Source organism: Meriones unguiculatus, chromosome 12 (genome assembly GCF_030254825.1).
Source record: "Meriones unguiculatus strain TT.TT164.6M chromosome 12, Bangor_MerUng_6.1, whole genome shotgun sequence".
Taxonomy (NCBI): domain Eukaryota; kingdom Metazoa; phylum Chordata; class Mammalia; order Rodentia; family Muridae; genus Meriones; species Meriones unguiculatus.
The window spans coordinates 37,318,190-37,335,515 of record NC_083360.1 but is presented as its reverse complement, the minus strand read 5'-3'; the positions used below and the strand labels follow the sequence as shown (position 1 = coordinate 37,335,515).

The following is a 17,326-nucleotide window of genomic DNA, read 5'->3' as shown; positions in this document are numbered from 1 at the left end:
GAAAGATTACAAGGTAGGGTGTGGAGGGAGTGAAAAGGGGTTGAAGGGTGGAAATGGAAGGGGGAAATGATACATTATTTCAACAAATAAATAATTTAAAAATATATAAGTAAAAACATAAAACAATATCTAAGGAAAAAAGAAGGAAGAGGTTATCAAGATAAATATAAAGCATAAATGATTTATAGAACCAGAAGATCGGGAGATTCCTCGGCATAAATAACATAATGTGTAAGTCTCTAGGAAGCTCAATTCCTGATAATTTAATATTTGCTGAACGACTAAAATTCATCTAAATCATTTAATATAGCATAAATATTGAATCCTAGTTTGCTTTCTATTGCTGTGATTAATACCATGACCAAAAAGCTACTTGGGAAAGTAAAGGATTATTTGGCTTACAGGTTACTGTTCATCCCCAAGGGAAGCCTGGGCAAGAACTAAAGTTGAGCCCACAGAAGAACACGGCTTGCTGTCTTTGGCTTGCTCAGTTACCTTTCTTATATAGTCCAGGCCTACCTGTGCAGGAATAGCACCATCTACAGTGAGCTGGGCCCTCTTCTATCAGTCAGCAACTAAGAAGGTGCTCCACAGACATGGCCACTGGCCAATCTGATCTAGGCAATTCCTCAATTGAGGTTCCCCCTTTCTGTGTGACTCTGAGTTATGTCAAATTGACAGCTGAAACTAACAAAGACATATAGATAAATATAAAATAATTTTAAAATTCATGATAATTTGTATATAATAATATCAGCAATGCTACCAAATGAAAAATCCTGATAGCACATATTGATGTATTAAGTCTGGTTTTATGTTTGATAATATAGATGTTAAAAAACAAAATGAAAAATCCTCATCTATAAACTATACTCTAGTTGTTGTATTGATGGAAAAGGTATGAAACCAGTGACCAATCTGATGAGGCTCTTGGTCACCAAGAGCACAATCTTCAAATGTTATGAGTTAAAAAGAAGAAAAAGAAGAGAAACAAAAAACAAAAAAGGAACTAGAAAAAATGTTCAATTAGAAAAACCCTTGCCTCATAAGTATAAAGGCCTGAGTTTTGATCCCCGGAACTTATGTAAACTGCTAGGTACGGGTACATGACACCAGAAACACCAGCAGTTGTGGTACAGAGACATGAGAATCTCCCAGGGCATGCTCCTCAGCCAGACTAGCCAAATCAGTGAGCTCCAAGTTCAGGGAGACCCTGGCTCAAACATAAGTCTGGCCAGTTTTGATGCAGGACATAGCGAAATCAATCTCAAACTAACAGGAAGCATCATCCATGCTGTTGGTTTCAGTGTCAGAAGTTGCTCCACAGCCTGGTAGGGGATCAGATACATCAGTAGGCTTACCCATTGCTGGACTGTACATGTTGTAATCCCAACCTGACAGGCAAAATGCGCCCTACTGCTATACCCCTGACATAGCTATGTCATATGACATAGCTATGACATAGCTGTGATGAGATTAGCCAAATGCTCTCTGATCAGATGTGAGGCCCCTTCTACAAGAGGAAACTCATGCTTGTCTGGTATAATAGATCTGGTCCAAAGCCCATGAGCATGAAGGCACAAAGCACTAATAAGGAACTTGCTGTTGGTAAATTGCCTTCTAAATGTTTATGTTTTTACCGTAGATTTGTGGTACCCACAGCCTTGGTCAGAGAAGCTTCTTTCTGCAGTGAGCAGCAGTTAGTGCAGACTCATATCTGGTGGCAGTAATGAGATGAAGTGTCTATGAGTGTTCATCCCTAAATGGAACTATATCAGCACTCTCCACCCTCAGGCACAGGGAGCTTCATGGGACAGGGGAGAGGAAAGAAGGTGAGAGCTGGAGAATGGGGAGGAGCGCTGTGAAGTGCTGTCTGTTGAACATATCCAGTATATATAAGAACTAAAGAAGCTGAAAAGCAGCAAACCAAGTAATCCACTTAAAAAATAGGGAACAGAGCTAAACAGAGAATTCTCTGTAGAGGAATATCGAATGGCAGAGAAGCACTTAAAGAAATGCTCAACCTCACTAGCCATTAGGGAAATGCAAATCAAAACAACCCTGAGATTTCACCTTACACCCATGAGAATGGCCAAGATCAAAAACTCAAGTGACAACACATGCTGGAGAGGTTGTGGAGAAAGGGGAACCCTTCTCCACTGCTGGTGGGAATGTAAACTTGTACAACCACTCTGGAAATCAATCTGGCGCTTTCTCAGACAATTAGGAATAGTGCTTCCCCATGACCCAGGCATACCACTCCAAGGTTGACTTTTAAAAGAATTCAGATGCCCAACTGAAATTGCCTAGAGAACAAAAATGGGCTAGAACAGAAGGAAAAGAGGTGAGCCAGGGAGGGAGGGAGGGAGGAAGAGAGAACAGAGCTCAACTAATGTAGAAGAAGAAATTATGAAAGGAAAGATATAAAGAGAGTGTTGGGGGAGAGTGAACGGAGATGAATTATTTTGAGAAGAAGAAAGGAAAGAAAGAAAGAAAGAAAGAAAGAAAGAAAGAAAGAAAGAAAGAAAGAAAGAAAGAAAGGAGGGAGGGAGGGAGGAAGGGAAGGAGGAAGGAAGGAAAGAAGGAAGGAAGAAAGGAAGGAAGGAAGGAAGGAAGGAAGGAAGGAAGGAAGGAAGGAGAAAAAAGAAAGAGAGGAAAGGGAGAGCTGCTTTCAATGGACTAAAATTGAGCAAATAAGTCTACTGCTTCAGTTGAGTTGACATGGCAGCCTAACTTCTCTTGTAATAATCCTTTTAATATAGATGGGAAACTACAAGGTTACTAGGTCATAGAATAAAATAACATCTCTGAGCTTATTTTTTCTTGTTGTACCTAATATTTTCCTACTTTTGTCTTTACCATTCCAAGGAGAGTGAGGAATTTTAATAATAGAAAACTAGAGCTATCAGAGTAAATTAAAGTATCTTTCTCCCTTCACTGCCAAAAAGGAACATCCCCCAGTTTCCACGTCATACTAGAAAGAAGTTGGACAGATGGATGCATGGCTATATGAGTGGATGGACAGAAAAGTAGGTGGACAAATAAACAAATGGATAAAGGGATAGATGGATTTTGAAGAGTAGATACTAGCGAAAATGCAGGAAGTTTAACTTAAAGAAAGCATTGGAATAACTAGGCTTGTCAAACACACAGACCCATTTTCTTTAATGGAAGGAAATAGATACCTGCTCACCTGGAAGGCTGGAGCCCAACAACCTGGTGAGTTTTTTGCTATTCTATGGAGCCAATCTTCCTGAGTACCCCAAAATTCTGAGCACTGTTTAGCCTCTTATCTTGAGCTTAGTTTCTCAATGAATAGAACCCATCCTTATTCAAAAGGCCCCATGTACTAATGAAATCTATCCATAACCTTATTATAAATCTTTCTTCCTTAGGCCCTACCCTGAGCTCTGTTTATCAGTCAATTGAACTTAATCTTACTGTAAAGGTCATGGGTGCTTTGCTACCTTGCTATGGAATTTCTGTGTAACTATGCCTAAAGCTTTGTTGTGATAATTGTCATGTGAAAACATTTTTTTCCAAAGTTTTACTTTGCTTAAATATATAAGAAGAATAAACCACAAGATAAAACTCTGGAAGTTTTGACCCCATGACTGCAAAATTGGTGTTAACCTTGAGGTTTAAAGGTGTAAAATCCTTGAGTAAATTGTCTGTCCGATGGAGGTGACATATATGTATGGTGGACAGAGTAGTAAACCCATCTCTCACAATGAGTAACATAGTTGTTGGTTGGAGCCTTCAGAGACTGATGTATCAACCAAGGACCATGCATGGAGAAGACCTAGAGTCCCTGCTCAAATGTAGCCCATAGGTATCCCAGTCTCCATGTGAGTTCCCTATTAAAGGGCACAGAAGCAGTCTCTGACATGAACTCTGTTGCCTGTTCCTTGATCACCTCCCCCCCGGTGATATGACCATACTAGAACACAGAGGAAGAGGATTCAGGCAGTCCTGATGAGACCTGATAGACTAGGGTCATATAGTAGGGGCGGAGGACTTCTCTGTCAGTGGACTAGGAGAGCAGGAGAGAGAGAGAGGAGGAGAGGAGGAAGAAAAAGTGAAAACAGGAGATGAGGGAGGGAACTACAACTGGGATACAAAGTGAATAGATTGTAAATACATATATATATATATGAATGAATGAATAAATAGATAGATAGATAGATAGATAGATAGATAGATAGATAGATAGATAGATAGATAGATAGATAGAAAATCTGCTTTCTGATTGTGGGAATCTCAACAGTGATCTGAGAGCAAGTTTTCAGTGCCTCAGCTTGGGGGTGGGTGAAAATGTACAACATGGAGTCATTTATTGAAACTCAGCAGTATTGCCTAAGGTTAAATAATTATATGTTATGAAAGACATGTCGGATACAAATCCCTGTAAAACACCAGATTTTTAAGGAATCAGTCCCCCAAAAGCCTAAGGATGCGCTTGTTCCGTGAGACTAGATAATATACAAGACCCTGGAGATGAATGAACAGTGCTCCCCAGGGACAACCTCAATCTGCCTGTGAGTTCCTTCAAACACTGCTCTGAACATGTTGACAGACCATGTGGCAACTGCTGGCTCTAACCCAGTCCTGGGCAATGTCTACTCTCCGACATATTCCACCTGTGATAAGCATCCAAGCCAACAGCTTCATGTCTACTCATCACTTCTATTTTTGGCTATATAACTACTAAGTGGTAAGAACAGCCATGACTTTTGTTCACCTTTAACCACTGTAATTCATTCTCTTCCTCCAAGTGATGAGCTTCTACAGACAGACAGCGTTCTAAGGGTAGGTGGAAGGTCACACCTAATGTTACACAGGCCTGTATAAAATGCAGCCCATGTGCTTAAACAGCTAACCAGTACACCGATTGGTGAAGCGCAGATTGCATATACAGGATCCTTACTGTTTGGTGGCCAATAAAAAAGAACCCCAGCAATGCAGGCCCCAAACTTCACTTTGAACCATGGGTTTTTATTTAATAGCCAATGTGCTTGAAAATATGGATTGCCCTAACCTTTATTATATTGGATTAATAAAATGAGCCTACTTGTACTTGGTTTTTGTGAGAAAATAGCAAAAAAGCATTTGGGAGTGTCCATTCTCACACTCAGACCTTTTAAAAGTATTCAATGAACAATAATTTTACATCTGAGACAATAAAATTATTCATGTTATAATTCCAGAACTACGAGAACTGTAACATGGTCCATTTGCCATCCCCTCTCACTCAGATATGCTCAGCAAATCGTAGAAAGATGAGACTGAAGATGAGCTCCACCCTGTCACAGCCTGATATACCAGCTCCAAAGCTTGAAGCTCATCTGTGCATAGGAAGCCATTGTCCTCATCTGCTCTGTCTCTCTGTGTCTCCACACCTTGGCCAGTTACATTGAGAGAAGAAACTGAACTCTATTCACGTATGTATTCACGAAAACATTGAAGTGTAGCCGAAAAATATTAAAAAGGCACTGACTGTGAAATCAAACAGACCTGGGAGTGAGTGCCGGCTGGCTCTACCTTTGCAGAGATATTCAGCCCTAAAACTCAGTCTGTTTATCTGGGAGCTGAAGATCACAACTGCTGTTCCCTAGAGTAGATCTGAGGCACAAGGTTCCCAGCCAGTGTGGGCTCTTGGTGTAAGAGTTCCTCTTCCTCTATCTCTTCTTCCCCCTCCATTCAAATTTGTACTTGATTAGAAACTATACTTGAGAATTGATGAGCTTAATAGAAACTCTGTCTCAAGAATCTCATTTCTCTAAAGAAACAACTTAAAACTCATTGCTCCCATCATCAAGTCAGCATCTTGCAATTCTCCCATAAACCCTGTTCCTGGTGACAAGGATGAACCCTGTAACCTTTCTCCTTTGTATACTTCTTATATTCCAGAATACAGATGCTCAGGCACCTCTATGCCTTTTGCTGTGTTCCCTTCAACGCAGTTTGGAACTCAAGTCAAACAAGAGAGGCAACTTCCACAAGGGTGTGTTCTGTTCCAGTCCCAAAAATAGCCCCTTCTCCCAGTCTCTGCCACTCCTGAAGTCTCCAGTGTTCTTTTTCTATTATTGGCCAATTCTCCCTTATTCCTATGCTTTTAATAGTAATAATCATCCATATTAAATTTGACCTGCTTTTTCATCTGCTTAGTCTCCTCCTATTACCCAAGATAATAACAAAGTTAACACTGTACTCAGAAAATGGTAATAACAGGGAAGAAAAGGTAACAAAATTCACTGTCGGGACCACATACGCATGCCAAGAATATGACTTCAATCATTTTAGAAGGTGACAGAGGCATACTGCCACAGGACTCAGATGAGGAGAGGTTGTGCAGGCACACTAAGTGCTCTGTCTAATGTCTTTTTCTGAGGTAGACTCTACCCTACAGTCACAGTCACTAGGTGTGTCTGCTTGTCTGGGATCCACATGGTTTCCGCTCTTGGCTCATGCTCCCAGCACAGATCCTAATATGGAAAGTTCCTGGACTACAGGGAGAGCTGGAAATGGGCCACCACCCTTCAGCTCCCTCATTCCTCACTACAAGCTGTCCTTGGTCTGCAGAAATCTGCTCAGTCATGGGCCCTTAGGCCCAAAGAAAAAGGCAGGTCTAATATCTGCTGCCATGACCTCTGAGAAAATAGCTGTCAAAATGAAAAAGACATTCTTGGCTCTCTGGCCCAGGAGGTCTCTTGTGACCAAAGAGAAGAGAATGCTTGGCTCAGTCCTACAGAAACATTTTAATTAAGAAAGCAGTATGAACAGCACTGCTGCCACCTCCTCCATCTGGCCTTGAAACAAAAACCTTTATATTTCAGTGCATGTCACTAATTCAGCACAGGTTCCCATTTGCCCCCATTGCGTCCTGCTGGTTCTGCAGAAGACGCAGGGGATAGGGACTGTGCCCTGCCCTGGCTTGGTCAAAGGATCTGAATGATACATGTGGTGGGCATCCAGGTCTCATTTTTCAGATGGTGGAAAAGAATCCTTTTAAGAGAAACAGTGAGGCTGAGGCCACACATAATTTGGCAAAGGACTGCTCAAACCCTGCCTTCCCAACTGGCACATATTTCCCAACCAAGAGATTTAATTCTGGTGCCAACCTCAGCTTCACAGATTGACCCATAGAAAATTATCCATTTGCATTACATTGATATTTTTCCAGAAAAAAAAATGGTAGTTTCTTGTGTTTCTTTTGTTTCATGGTTTTTTTTTCTTAGTTTCCTTTTTCTATCTAGTTTAAGGAAATAACAAAGAAACTAAGAATAAGCAGCAGCCATAGCTGTCCAAGATCCATTCTGAAAATTGTCATCATCAGACCACTATCATGTGGTGCACAAAGCTTAGAGTACATATGAACCTAAACGATACAAGTCAGTCAAGAGTTAGCACAGGATGTACGGCGCTGCTGCAGCCAGGACATGGCCTACTGTTTTATACTAAAATGTTTTCACAAGTAGAAGACACTCTAAAATAATAATAAACATACAGTGTACCAAATACACAGAGAGTAGCGTAATTATTTGTCATTATCAAGTATAGTGCTCTATTTTATAAAGTGGACCAGCATTATCACAAACACAGGAGCAGTGCATTGTGCAATGACTTGATGATGCTATGTCACCAGAGGGCAGCAGGAATTTCGCAGCCCCATGATAACAGTATAAGACCACCACCGACTGCATGATCCATCACTGGCTAAAACTCTGCAGTGGGGAAGATGGCTTCCTTGTATAGCTCCAATCACTCCAACAGCTTGCACGGCATTGTAGCAAGTATCACTCTGCTATGTGGGACATGTGAGCGTGTGTTTAAACACCAGAACCAATTTTCATAAAACCAAATGACCATAGTTGACTGCAAGAATAATTTATCAGAGAACAATGGCATTAAGTCAGCCTTATGGGTGCAAACATAACACAGCACATGGTCTCCAGTGGCATCAACTAGGTAGAATAAGACAGCGCTCAGTCTGCACACGTGTAAACAAGCAGCGCAGACACACACTTCTATTACCACCTCTAAACTCCAGGAGCCAGGCAAGAACCAGCAAGATCTTGTCTGGTTCTTCTGAAACCCTGTTCTCAGAATATTGATGCAATAAGGGGCTCCTCTCTGACCCTGTGTCCAGGCGTCTGGACCTCTCCATCAATGTCTACATTTCACATTGTACTATTTTTAGTTTGCTCGGGTGTTTGCCTTTCTTCTACACTTCTGAAGAAGAGATCATCATTTAAAAACAAAATACAGTATATAATATGATATAAATATGTTAATGAAATTAACATATATAATTATAAAAAATTAATAGCCTTTAAAAAAATAAAGCTGAGATAGAGATATTTTCTATGAAATTCCTGAGCTATGGGAGAAATTAGAATGTTTCATAAAGACAGGGCATTGCCTAGCATTGGCATTGGCCAGAGAGCTGCTTTGAGCATCCCTTGAAAGTGTGACGCCAGAATGAAACCCTTGAGCAGAGCTTCAGACAGACAGAGCAACTGCTGCAAACCATAATCAAATATCTAGATAGCTAGCATTCCATCATAGGAGCTTAGATGTTTAGCAAATACCCCTCCTAAAGGACATTTTAAAGTTAAAAATAGTAAGTTTGTAAATACTACAGGGGGAGCACTGAGGGCTGTGTAGCCACTGGGCTAAGTGACCAGTGGCAGGTACCCAAAAGACTTGCTGTGACATCTCACACAAGTCATAAGGGAAAGAAATCTAGTTCTCTTGAAAGTCCATTGGCCCAAAAATAACTCACTGGTCCTACTATCACACAGCATATCTAAGTTACTACTAATATTTTAAGTTTGGAGTTTGTCATTCATGGAGCAGGATCTTCTGTATTTGAGGATAAGATCAAATTGTTCCTGTGTCCTTGGAAAATGACCCTTCAAGCTGCCTGCAGGCTCACAGCCCACCTGGAGACAAGAAAAACACCCAGGAAAATATAGCATAATCATTTACAAAGAAACAAGATAAGAAAGTCCCCAACAGAAGAGAATTGTTTTAATGCAATTATAATAGGAGGCCTTCCGGTAATGATACTAGAGAAGCTATACAATATATTAAAAGGTAAGCGAACAGAACTACTCTTGTGGCCTTTTCATCTCACGTTATTCTCCATAGGGCCACCTTAAAGCTCATGGTCCATTTGAAAGACATCACTCACCAAAACGACATAGGAGGTCAGTTTGCATATGCCTCTCTGAACTCTCTCTTCAGTATCAGATGCATCAAGTAAAATGGATTCACTTCATTCCCAATGTTTTCCTGGAACTACGTCCCCTTAGCTGACCTGAAACGGTCCTTTTTGTAATTGTCCTCAAATTTTGATATTAAAGTTAGTGAGCTCATTGCATTAGTGATTCTAGGTAACCCTCTCTTCCTCCAGAGCATTCTTGAAGCTAACTGCCCAGCAAATCCACACATAACAGCAAGAGTGACAAAGTAATGTCAGGACACAATGAAGTGGAAAGAATAGAAAGGATGTTATGTAACCCAACAAATAGAGAAAATCCACTACATATATAAAGATTTCTTCCTCATACAGTGTATTGTATGGCTTGTAAAAATGTTACGTGTTTTAACTTACCTTTTGAATGACCTCATTAATCTCTGGAGAGTTTGGTGTATACAGTATTTTTCCATGCAACACAGGTTTTAGAAAAGACCATACCAGTGCACCATTTGGAGACTGTAGAATTTCCTGATAGAGCTTCAGACAAAATGGTGCTGCCACAATTAAAAGAGGGTTAAAATTATTAGGTGATCTGGGTTGGTATAAAATGTCCATTGATATTGGAACTGAAATACACTTCCATTAGGCCTTAATTTTCAATGAAATGACTCAGATATATTTTCATGACGTAACCCTGAAGCGTAGCAAGCTGGCAATATTTTCCTGTCCCTGACTTAGCAGTCTTGTCCCCTAGGAAACATCAAGACCCCACCATCCAGCTATTGTCTGCAATAGTGATGGTTCAGACCCTTAAGAATGAGATTGGGGATTACTTTCCACATAGTTTTAATCAAGAAAATTCTTACTCTACTAATCATAATATTGAGAATAGACAGTCCATTTTCTTGAGAAGTTGCCCCTAGATTCCCTTTGATGATCTGTACAAAACTGTACAAAACATGATCAATACTTTTAGTATATTAAATCATACAATGTTGATTCAAACCATTTCCTGTGGTGGCTCTTACTGTAAAGCTAATTGATTGCAATAACAAGTCTACTTAAGTTGTTTAAATGCATCGCTAATCATCACTGTAATGATTGGCAATCAAGTATTACAACATTTATTAAAAATTATGATTACATCAGCATAACCAGTTCTTTTACCCAAAAAGTGAGCCTTGAAAAAGCAGTGTTATCTTGTCCTTATGTCATGACTCTGTTTGGATCATTGCATTAATTTCTTCTTTCCGAAATATCATGAACAGAAAAAAATCCTTTCATCACAAATACAATAAAATTGATAAAATAATACCCTAAAATATAAGCTAACCATATAAATACATACTAATCCTTGCATCCCTGACTGGATAGTTTGTTCTGTGTTTAGTAATTTGCTCTTTAAATCACAAGCTTGATAGAGATGGGAGAAATTCTCATTTTAGGAATAATCACTGCATGCATAGAGCAAGAGACTTGAATCTAAGAGTCATCAGTGATTTGTGAACTGAGCAAACTCAGATAAGTAATTTAATGTTCTCTCAACTTCTGACATGCCCTTTGGAAAATGAGGCTTGCATTGTTGTGTAATGGTTTCTGTGATAATCATTTAGAAAAAAAAAATATATAGAAAAGGATCAACAAAGATTGGCCCTCAGTTAACCAACTGACTGGATAGATGAATGGATGAAATGATGGATAAATGGATGGATGGGGGTGGTAGATGAGTGGATGGATGGATGGATGGATGGATGGATGAGAGGATATATGGAGGAGGGATAATCAGTCAAGATTCCCAAAAGAAAAACAAAATGAAACTAGTATTAGAGAAAGAAGAAACAAAATTTGTTAAAGTTAAATAACCCTTCACTACCAAATTACCTCAATATTTGACAATCATACAAATTATTCATCAGCTATGGAATACACTGGCCTACTGCCAGATGATTCCTAATGCTGTCATCAACATTGTTTGCCCTAGGGTATTGAAGGGGTTGGGGTTTCAGGTGGGTAAAGTGTTTTAGACTCAGTTTTTGGAGACACAGCTGAGAAGACTAGCCTGTGATCAAGGGCCCTGAGAGAGTCTATGAGGAACTATCATGCCAGGACTCAGTGAGTGCTGAAAATGAAGGAGAAAACGCAAGGCCAGCATGTACCAACAAGGTCAGCCCAGGAAGAACACTATTGCCATGCTCGCCCAGTTGTTGCTGTACAAACAAACATACCCATATTCAGGCGGCTCTTACTTGAATCATGAGGAATGTTGAACTTCTCTTTGTCATCCTCCAAGAGTTCATTAACTCTGGGTAAATTAACGAACATGTTGGAGTTGCTGAGGAAAGACTCCTGATTCTTACAGAGAAGCTTCATCACAGACTGGAAAGAGGAGAAAGCTGAACTTCTGCCTTGGCCATTCTGGAAAACCTGAACACAAGAAAAGCAACTGCCAGTTACTTGTGATTTCAAACTGTTTTCTCAGATAGAAGCATAGTTCCATCTTTGACTGAATATACAAGCAAAACAATAGACATTGCTTGAATCTGTCCTCTTCTTGAGAAACCATTACAATGATTGTTCTCTGGAAAATATGTGATTGAAGGGGAAAATTACACACACATACACATATTCACACAAAAACATGTTCACACTCACAGTAAAACACACATTTATATACTCACACATTCACACACATTCATGCACTCTCTCACTCACAAACACTCATACACACATTCATGTATGCATTCACATTCTCACACTCAAAAACACATACTCACACACATCTAAACATATACTCACACATTTGCATCTATACATGTACCTAATTACACATACTCACTCCTAAACACATTTACACATAGTTGTAAGCTCTCACATTCACATACCTCCCTATTTGTCCAGTAATCATTCATTAAATGTATTAAATAAGTTAATAGTCTTAGCATGTGTTCACACTGCTAAGCTAATACTGATTCCTGACAGCTACCCAAATTAGCCAGTGGATGAGTACATGCACATACTGTTTGCAAGGATTCTGGGCACATGATTATCTGGCCCCTCCTGCATTTCTAACCTCCCTGGCTGGTTCCATCCCAGGCAGAAGAACTTCAAGCAAAGCTAACAACAAACCACTAACCTAATTCAAGTCTGTGTTTGCATTAGGCGAAAATGATCTGTAATTTGTAAGCCAATTATTTATATGTAAATAAATGTTCTAAGGTTCTTGAAAGCAATTTGCTCTCAGAATTAAGTTAAACAGGCCCTTGAAATCTCATCTGTGCTAATAATTGACTTTGAAGATTTTTATTTCACAGACAAAGCATGAACTATCTCAGCTTCCTCACTGATGGGACACAGATCCACAGCACTTTTCATGAAGGTTCTGGGGCAATGCCAGGCCCTCCTGTCATGCTGTTAGCTCCAATGTCATTAAGAAGTGTCCTAGTCCATATACGTTGTGGTCCAATAAAATTATAGCTGTTGGGAGAGAAACAAAAGGTAAAGAGAACAAACACAAAGAGAACAAACTAAAACATTTCCCCATCTTGGGGAGATCAAACACACCTGTTGGAAGTCTGGCATGTCCAGCAAGGTAGTGATTTTAAATGTGTGAAGAAACTCGGGGAGGTATTCAAGGGCATGCTGGGCTCTGACAAGGATGGAGCTGAGGCTGGAAATGACATCCAACAGGGACTTGAGCAAGCCATTTGCTTCAGAAGGTATCAGAGTCTTACAGAACCAAAAAAAAAGGAAAAAAAAATGGAATAATCAATACTGTTTCCACTCTCAAAAGTATCTCTTGAGGAGTGAAAACTTGATCTCTTGATTTTATTCTTTCTTACCTCAAAGGCATATTTGTTACACTCTATAAAAATTCTGCATTGTGGTAGACATAACTGTGTTTTGCAGAGCACATTAAATTATAGCAGTATTGTTAAATTGTAAACTAGCAACGAATTGTTAGAATTTGAATCACTTTCAAAATATTTCTCTACATTTTTTTAGATGACTAAGGTAGAAATTTGAAAAAGGGCTCAACATTAAACAGTGTTTTTCTGTGACTCATGGGGACTCTCCCCCACAGTGCTCCTAGCACCCTGAGGTGGTGCATGGGCAAATAGAAAACCAGGGAAATGAAAGGCTTCCTGGAGTGTACCAGTAAGAAAAGTTCAGAGCTTCAAACTAGACCAGTGGAAGTATGCTTTGAAACCTAATTGTGCTCAGGTCATCTGACACCCTACACGGCTTGCCCATTGTCTGTATAATCCCAGTTACAGACTGTAAAACTGCAATAATTCAGAATCTTTTCTGCCTTGCTCACTTATGTACAAGGTGAAGACAGAACAACATCTGCAGTATTGGTTCTACAATGAGTATGTTTCCGCTGACTGAAATAATTTAGCAGGCAGCCCACTATCCACAGGTGGGAAACATCAGAGGGATTCTCCTCCCTCTGCAGCACATCTGCATCCTGAATTTTCAGTTCTCCGAATGGGGCCAAGAAGTCCAATGACCACTGCTTCTTAATTTTGTTCTCTGGGGTTCTGGCCAGCTGTACAGTTCATATTTCCCAATGTGCTCTGCTAATGATGCCCTTCTTAGCACACTGAGAAAGCAGAGACTGCAGGAGCAGGAGAAAGGATGCAGCTTTTGTCAGTGGCCCCCATTTCCCTTTCTGCTTAGAGCTGTCCTCTAGAAGTGACCCCTCAAGGACCCTGATTTGTGGTAGGAAATGAGTGGGATTCCAGCATGTTAACCCAGCAGAGCCTACTTCACCAAAGGCTTCCGGGATTCCCTATCAGCAAGTGAGACAGAAAGTGCCTGTGACCTGAAGCTGTGATCTCAGCAGCAATACATGTGCCTGTGACTCACAGAACACTTTCCCATCTCCAAGTGTTGTCACATATGAGCAACCTCTCCTACATTTGTGCGTAAGGAAGGTGCCTAATAAAGGGCACTGTTGTTATTAATGGCAGTGTCACCTTTGCTGTGTCTCTGGAGACAGGATCCAATCTAATATCTCGTTCTCCAAAGAAATCTTGTTAGAGATGATGGCTCTTGTTTAAGTACTTATTTGGCCCTTAGAAACATTGAGAGGCTTTTGTGGGCACAGTAGATGAGGCATTAAAGTGGACTAATGGACAAACTGGTATCTATCCCCTCCAAGATATAAGATGAAGTTGGAAGAGGGGCCTATGATGAACAAACGGAGGGCTAAGCTCCTTGTCATGTCAGCTGGAAGTGTCCAAAAAAATTTACACCAACACAATGGAGGCAAATTCAAAATGTTTAACCTCCTCAAGACTTTAAAGTACACTTATCCTAAAGAGCAAAAAAAAAAAAAAAAAAAAAAAGGTTGTTGTTGGAGACTGTAATGGATGGATGTGGGGGTGTGTGGTGGGTTGTGACAAACATTTGCTGGAGGTTTCCTAGACTGACAAAAGGGAAGGAAACCTGAAGGCTGAAAGAACAAGTATACTCTTTTCCTTATCAGGACTGTTCCCCTGATCATGGACCAGCAGCCACCCTGCTCCTGCCCTGCTGCAGATCTGGACCTTTCTGCTTCCTGATGGTGGCTGAGACACCTCCTTGGGAGAAAACAGCAGAACTCCGAGGAGGATGTGGGCAAGGGCAGGGACAGAGGGTGCTGGGAATTTAAGTAAAAGTTTATGTGTGGAAACAAGGAAGATCTTTTAGGGTGGTTGAGATAAGAAGCAAGGCTGGGCACTGTTTCTGGGGTGTTGGAGGCTGAGACAGCTCCACTCATTTCCCACCTGTATTTCTTCTCTGAGGATGTTACCAAAATGATCTTTTAGGCCTTCCCTGCTTTGTGAAGGAAGGAGTACTGTAGGGAAGGTAAGGAGCAGAAACACACAGGAGCAAGAAGCTGCTGTATTGCCCTTTCCTCTTCACCTTCCTACAGCTGCCCTGTATAATTGGATCATCTAACACACAGGACAGAATCCACAGATCCAGTTGATGGAGATGGTGAGGGCCACAACATGGTATGGACAGCATGGGCCTTGGCAGCTTAGGAACAATGAGGTTCAACCCTGCTTCCCCAGACACTCAGGATGCTCTCTTAGCAAGGAAGGAAATCTGACTGGGACTGGAAACAATTTCTTCTGGTGACCCCTCCTCACTACTATGCTGTGCCCAGAGCCTCAGTGGCCCTGACCCCATAGACACACTATAAGACTTTTCTTTTGACAAGATTCGATTGAGATGGCACCCAGAGTTAGCCATAAGGTGACCTGACCATAAGGAAACTGAGGCTGCCACAGAATTCCTCATTGTTGATCCATGTTGCAGCTAGTATAGAAGGCCAAGGTCCATCCCTAGATTTAAACAATCTGGAGGTCAAAAATATTTTATATATACATAATTCACATGTGCAGATACTTCTTTTGTCAGTATTCAAAAGGGAATGTGGTATACAAGTATTTATATAGCTTTTAGTAGCTCCTAGGTAGTATACATGATGCAGAGAAGTTAAAACATAAGTAAAGGGTGCTGGTTGGTTTTTGTCAACTGAGCACATCCCTAGGCATCTGTGGGAAGCGGAACCAAAACTGAAAGGCAACACTCCATCAGATTGACGTGTAGGTAAGTCTTGGGAGTTTTTTCTTAAGTAGTTATTGGTGTGTGAGGGCCCAGCTCACTGTGTGCAGTGCTACTTCTGGGCTATTTGTCCTAGGTGCTCTAAATAAAGCAAGCTGAGCAAGCCATGGGGAGCAAGCCAATAAGCAGCACTCCTCCATGGCTTCTGCTTCTGCTTCAGTTCCTGCCTTGACTTCCTTCAGTGATGGATTAGGACGTGAAAGTGTAAGGGGAAATAAACCCTGCCCTCCCTAAGTTGCTCCTGGTCACGGCACTGACCGCAGCAACAGAATCCTGAGATGAAAGTTAACACACGGGTTCTATACCTCACACCCTTTTATGCAAAGCACCAAGCTCCCTTAGAATTGGAGACTGAGGATGCAGACAACTGTACATCCAGGGCCAGCGTGGAGTTGGCACAGTCACCAGAGCAGCTCCCCTGCAACGCCCCTGATAGGTGCAGTCCTCACTTTGTAAACGAAGTTCCTCAGGTTCAGGTTCTGGCCCATCACCACAAGCAGGGAGAACACTTGAGACCCTGGCAGGCTGCAAAGTTCCTTCATGGCAAACCAGGACTTTTCACTCTCCGGAAACGTCAGCAGGAGGTGAAGAGTTTCGTCGTCACACTTTCCAGACAAAGCTACCGTGAGGACACTGGAGAGGACCTGTTGTGAAATACATGGGTCAGACAGAAGCAAGTGGCATATGCTTTGCCCCCATGACTCTGCTTTCTCAAGAAAAAAACAAATACCTGGACACTCAGTGTGCTGAAGACTCATCACAGACCCCAGGCCTCTGTTAGCTTTCCATTCCTGTGACAAGATGCCCCAGGCAAACACCCATAAGGAAGAAAGGTTAATTTGGCCTCATGGCTACAGAGGTCTTGCTCTATAGTCTACCTTCCTATTGTCAAGCATAGCATCTTGGCGGGATGCTACTGGTGGAACCAAGATACTCACCTAATGGTGATCAGGAAACAAGGAGGAAGAAAGCAAAGCTGAGGGTCCCAATTTCCCTACTAAGGATATCAAGATCACAGTCCCTAACCTCTTCCAACTAGGAGCCACGTCCTGAAGGAACCAAATATTTGCAACATAGGCCTTTGGGGGGATAACCTGGATCAGACCACAGCAGGGCCCAATTCTCTATTTTCAGCATTTTGAATGGAAATGTCTTTGAATTTGCAAGTCATTCTCTGTCTGCAGCTTCCCTTTGCTTGAGCACTCCAGCAATAGCACTGATGTAGAACTTCTTATCCCCCTTTTTGCAGGGCTCTGCGGAGCATTCTCCAGCTCTGCTCGTGCCCCTGAGGTTGCCTGTTCCAACAGCACATGCGACTTGTCTGTTGGTGCTGTTTCACTGCTCTTTGCTTTTAGTTTGCTAAATCTTTCACATTTCGCTGTTAACATGTAGGAAACTATTGCTTCTTAAACCAATTTTCACCTCCCATACTTCTATATTTTAAAGGAGCTTCCAAGCTTTTCATAGTTTCCTTTAAAAAATAAAAGCATGTAACCTTGTGAG

The 17,326-nt window shown here is 41.2% G+C and overlaps 1 protein-coding gene across 2 annotated transcripts in view; it reads right to left on the bottom strand.

Moving 5' to 3' along the window:
• The window catches only part of Abca13 (ATP binding cassette subfamily A member 13), a 440,297-nt gene that overhangs the window by 299,960 nt on the left and 123,011 nt on the right, over positions 1-17,326 (bottom strand). For both annotated transcript variants that reach the window (XM_060365661.1, XM_060365662.1), the window contains exons 24-27: positions 16,273-16,467; positions 12,767-12,931; positions 11,452-11,629; positions 9,620-9,759 (exon numbers count right to left, since the gene is read on the bottom strand). In XM_060365661.1, the coding sequence (XP_060221644.1) occupies positions 9,620-9,759; positions 11,452-11,629; positions 12,767-12,931; positions 16,273-16,467 (678 nt within the window). The remainder of the gene's footprint in view (positions 1-9,619; positions 9,760-11,451; positions 11,630-12,766; positions 12,932-16,272; positions 16,468-17,326) is intronic.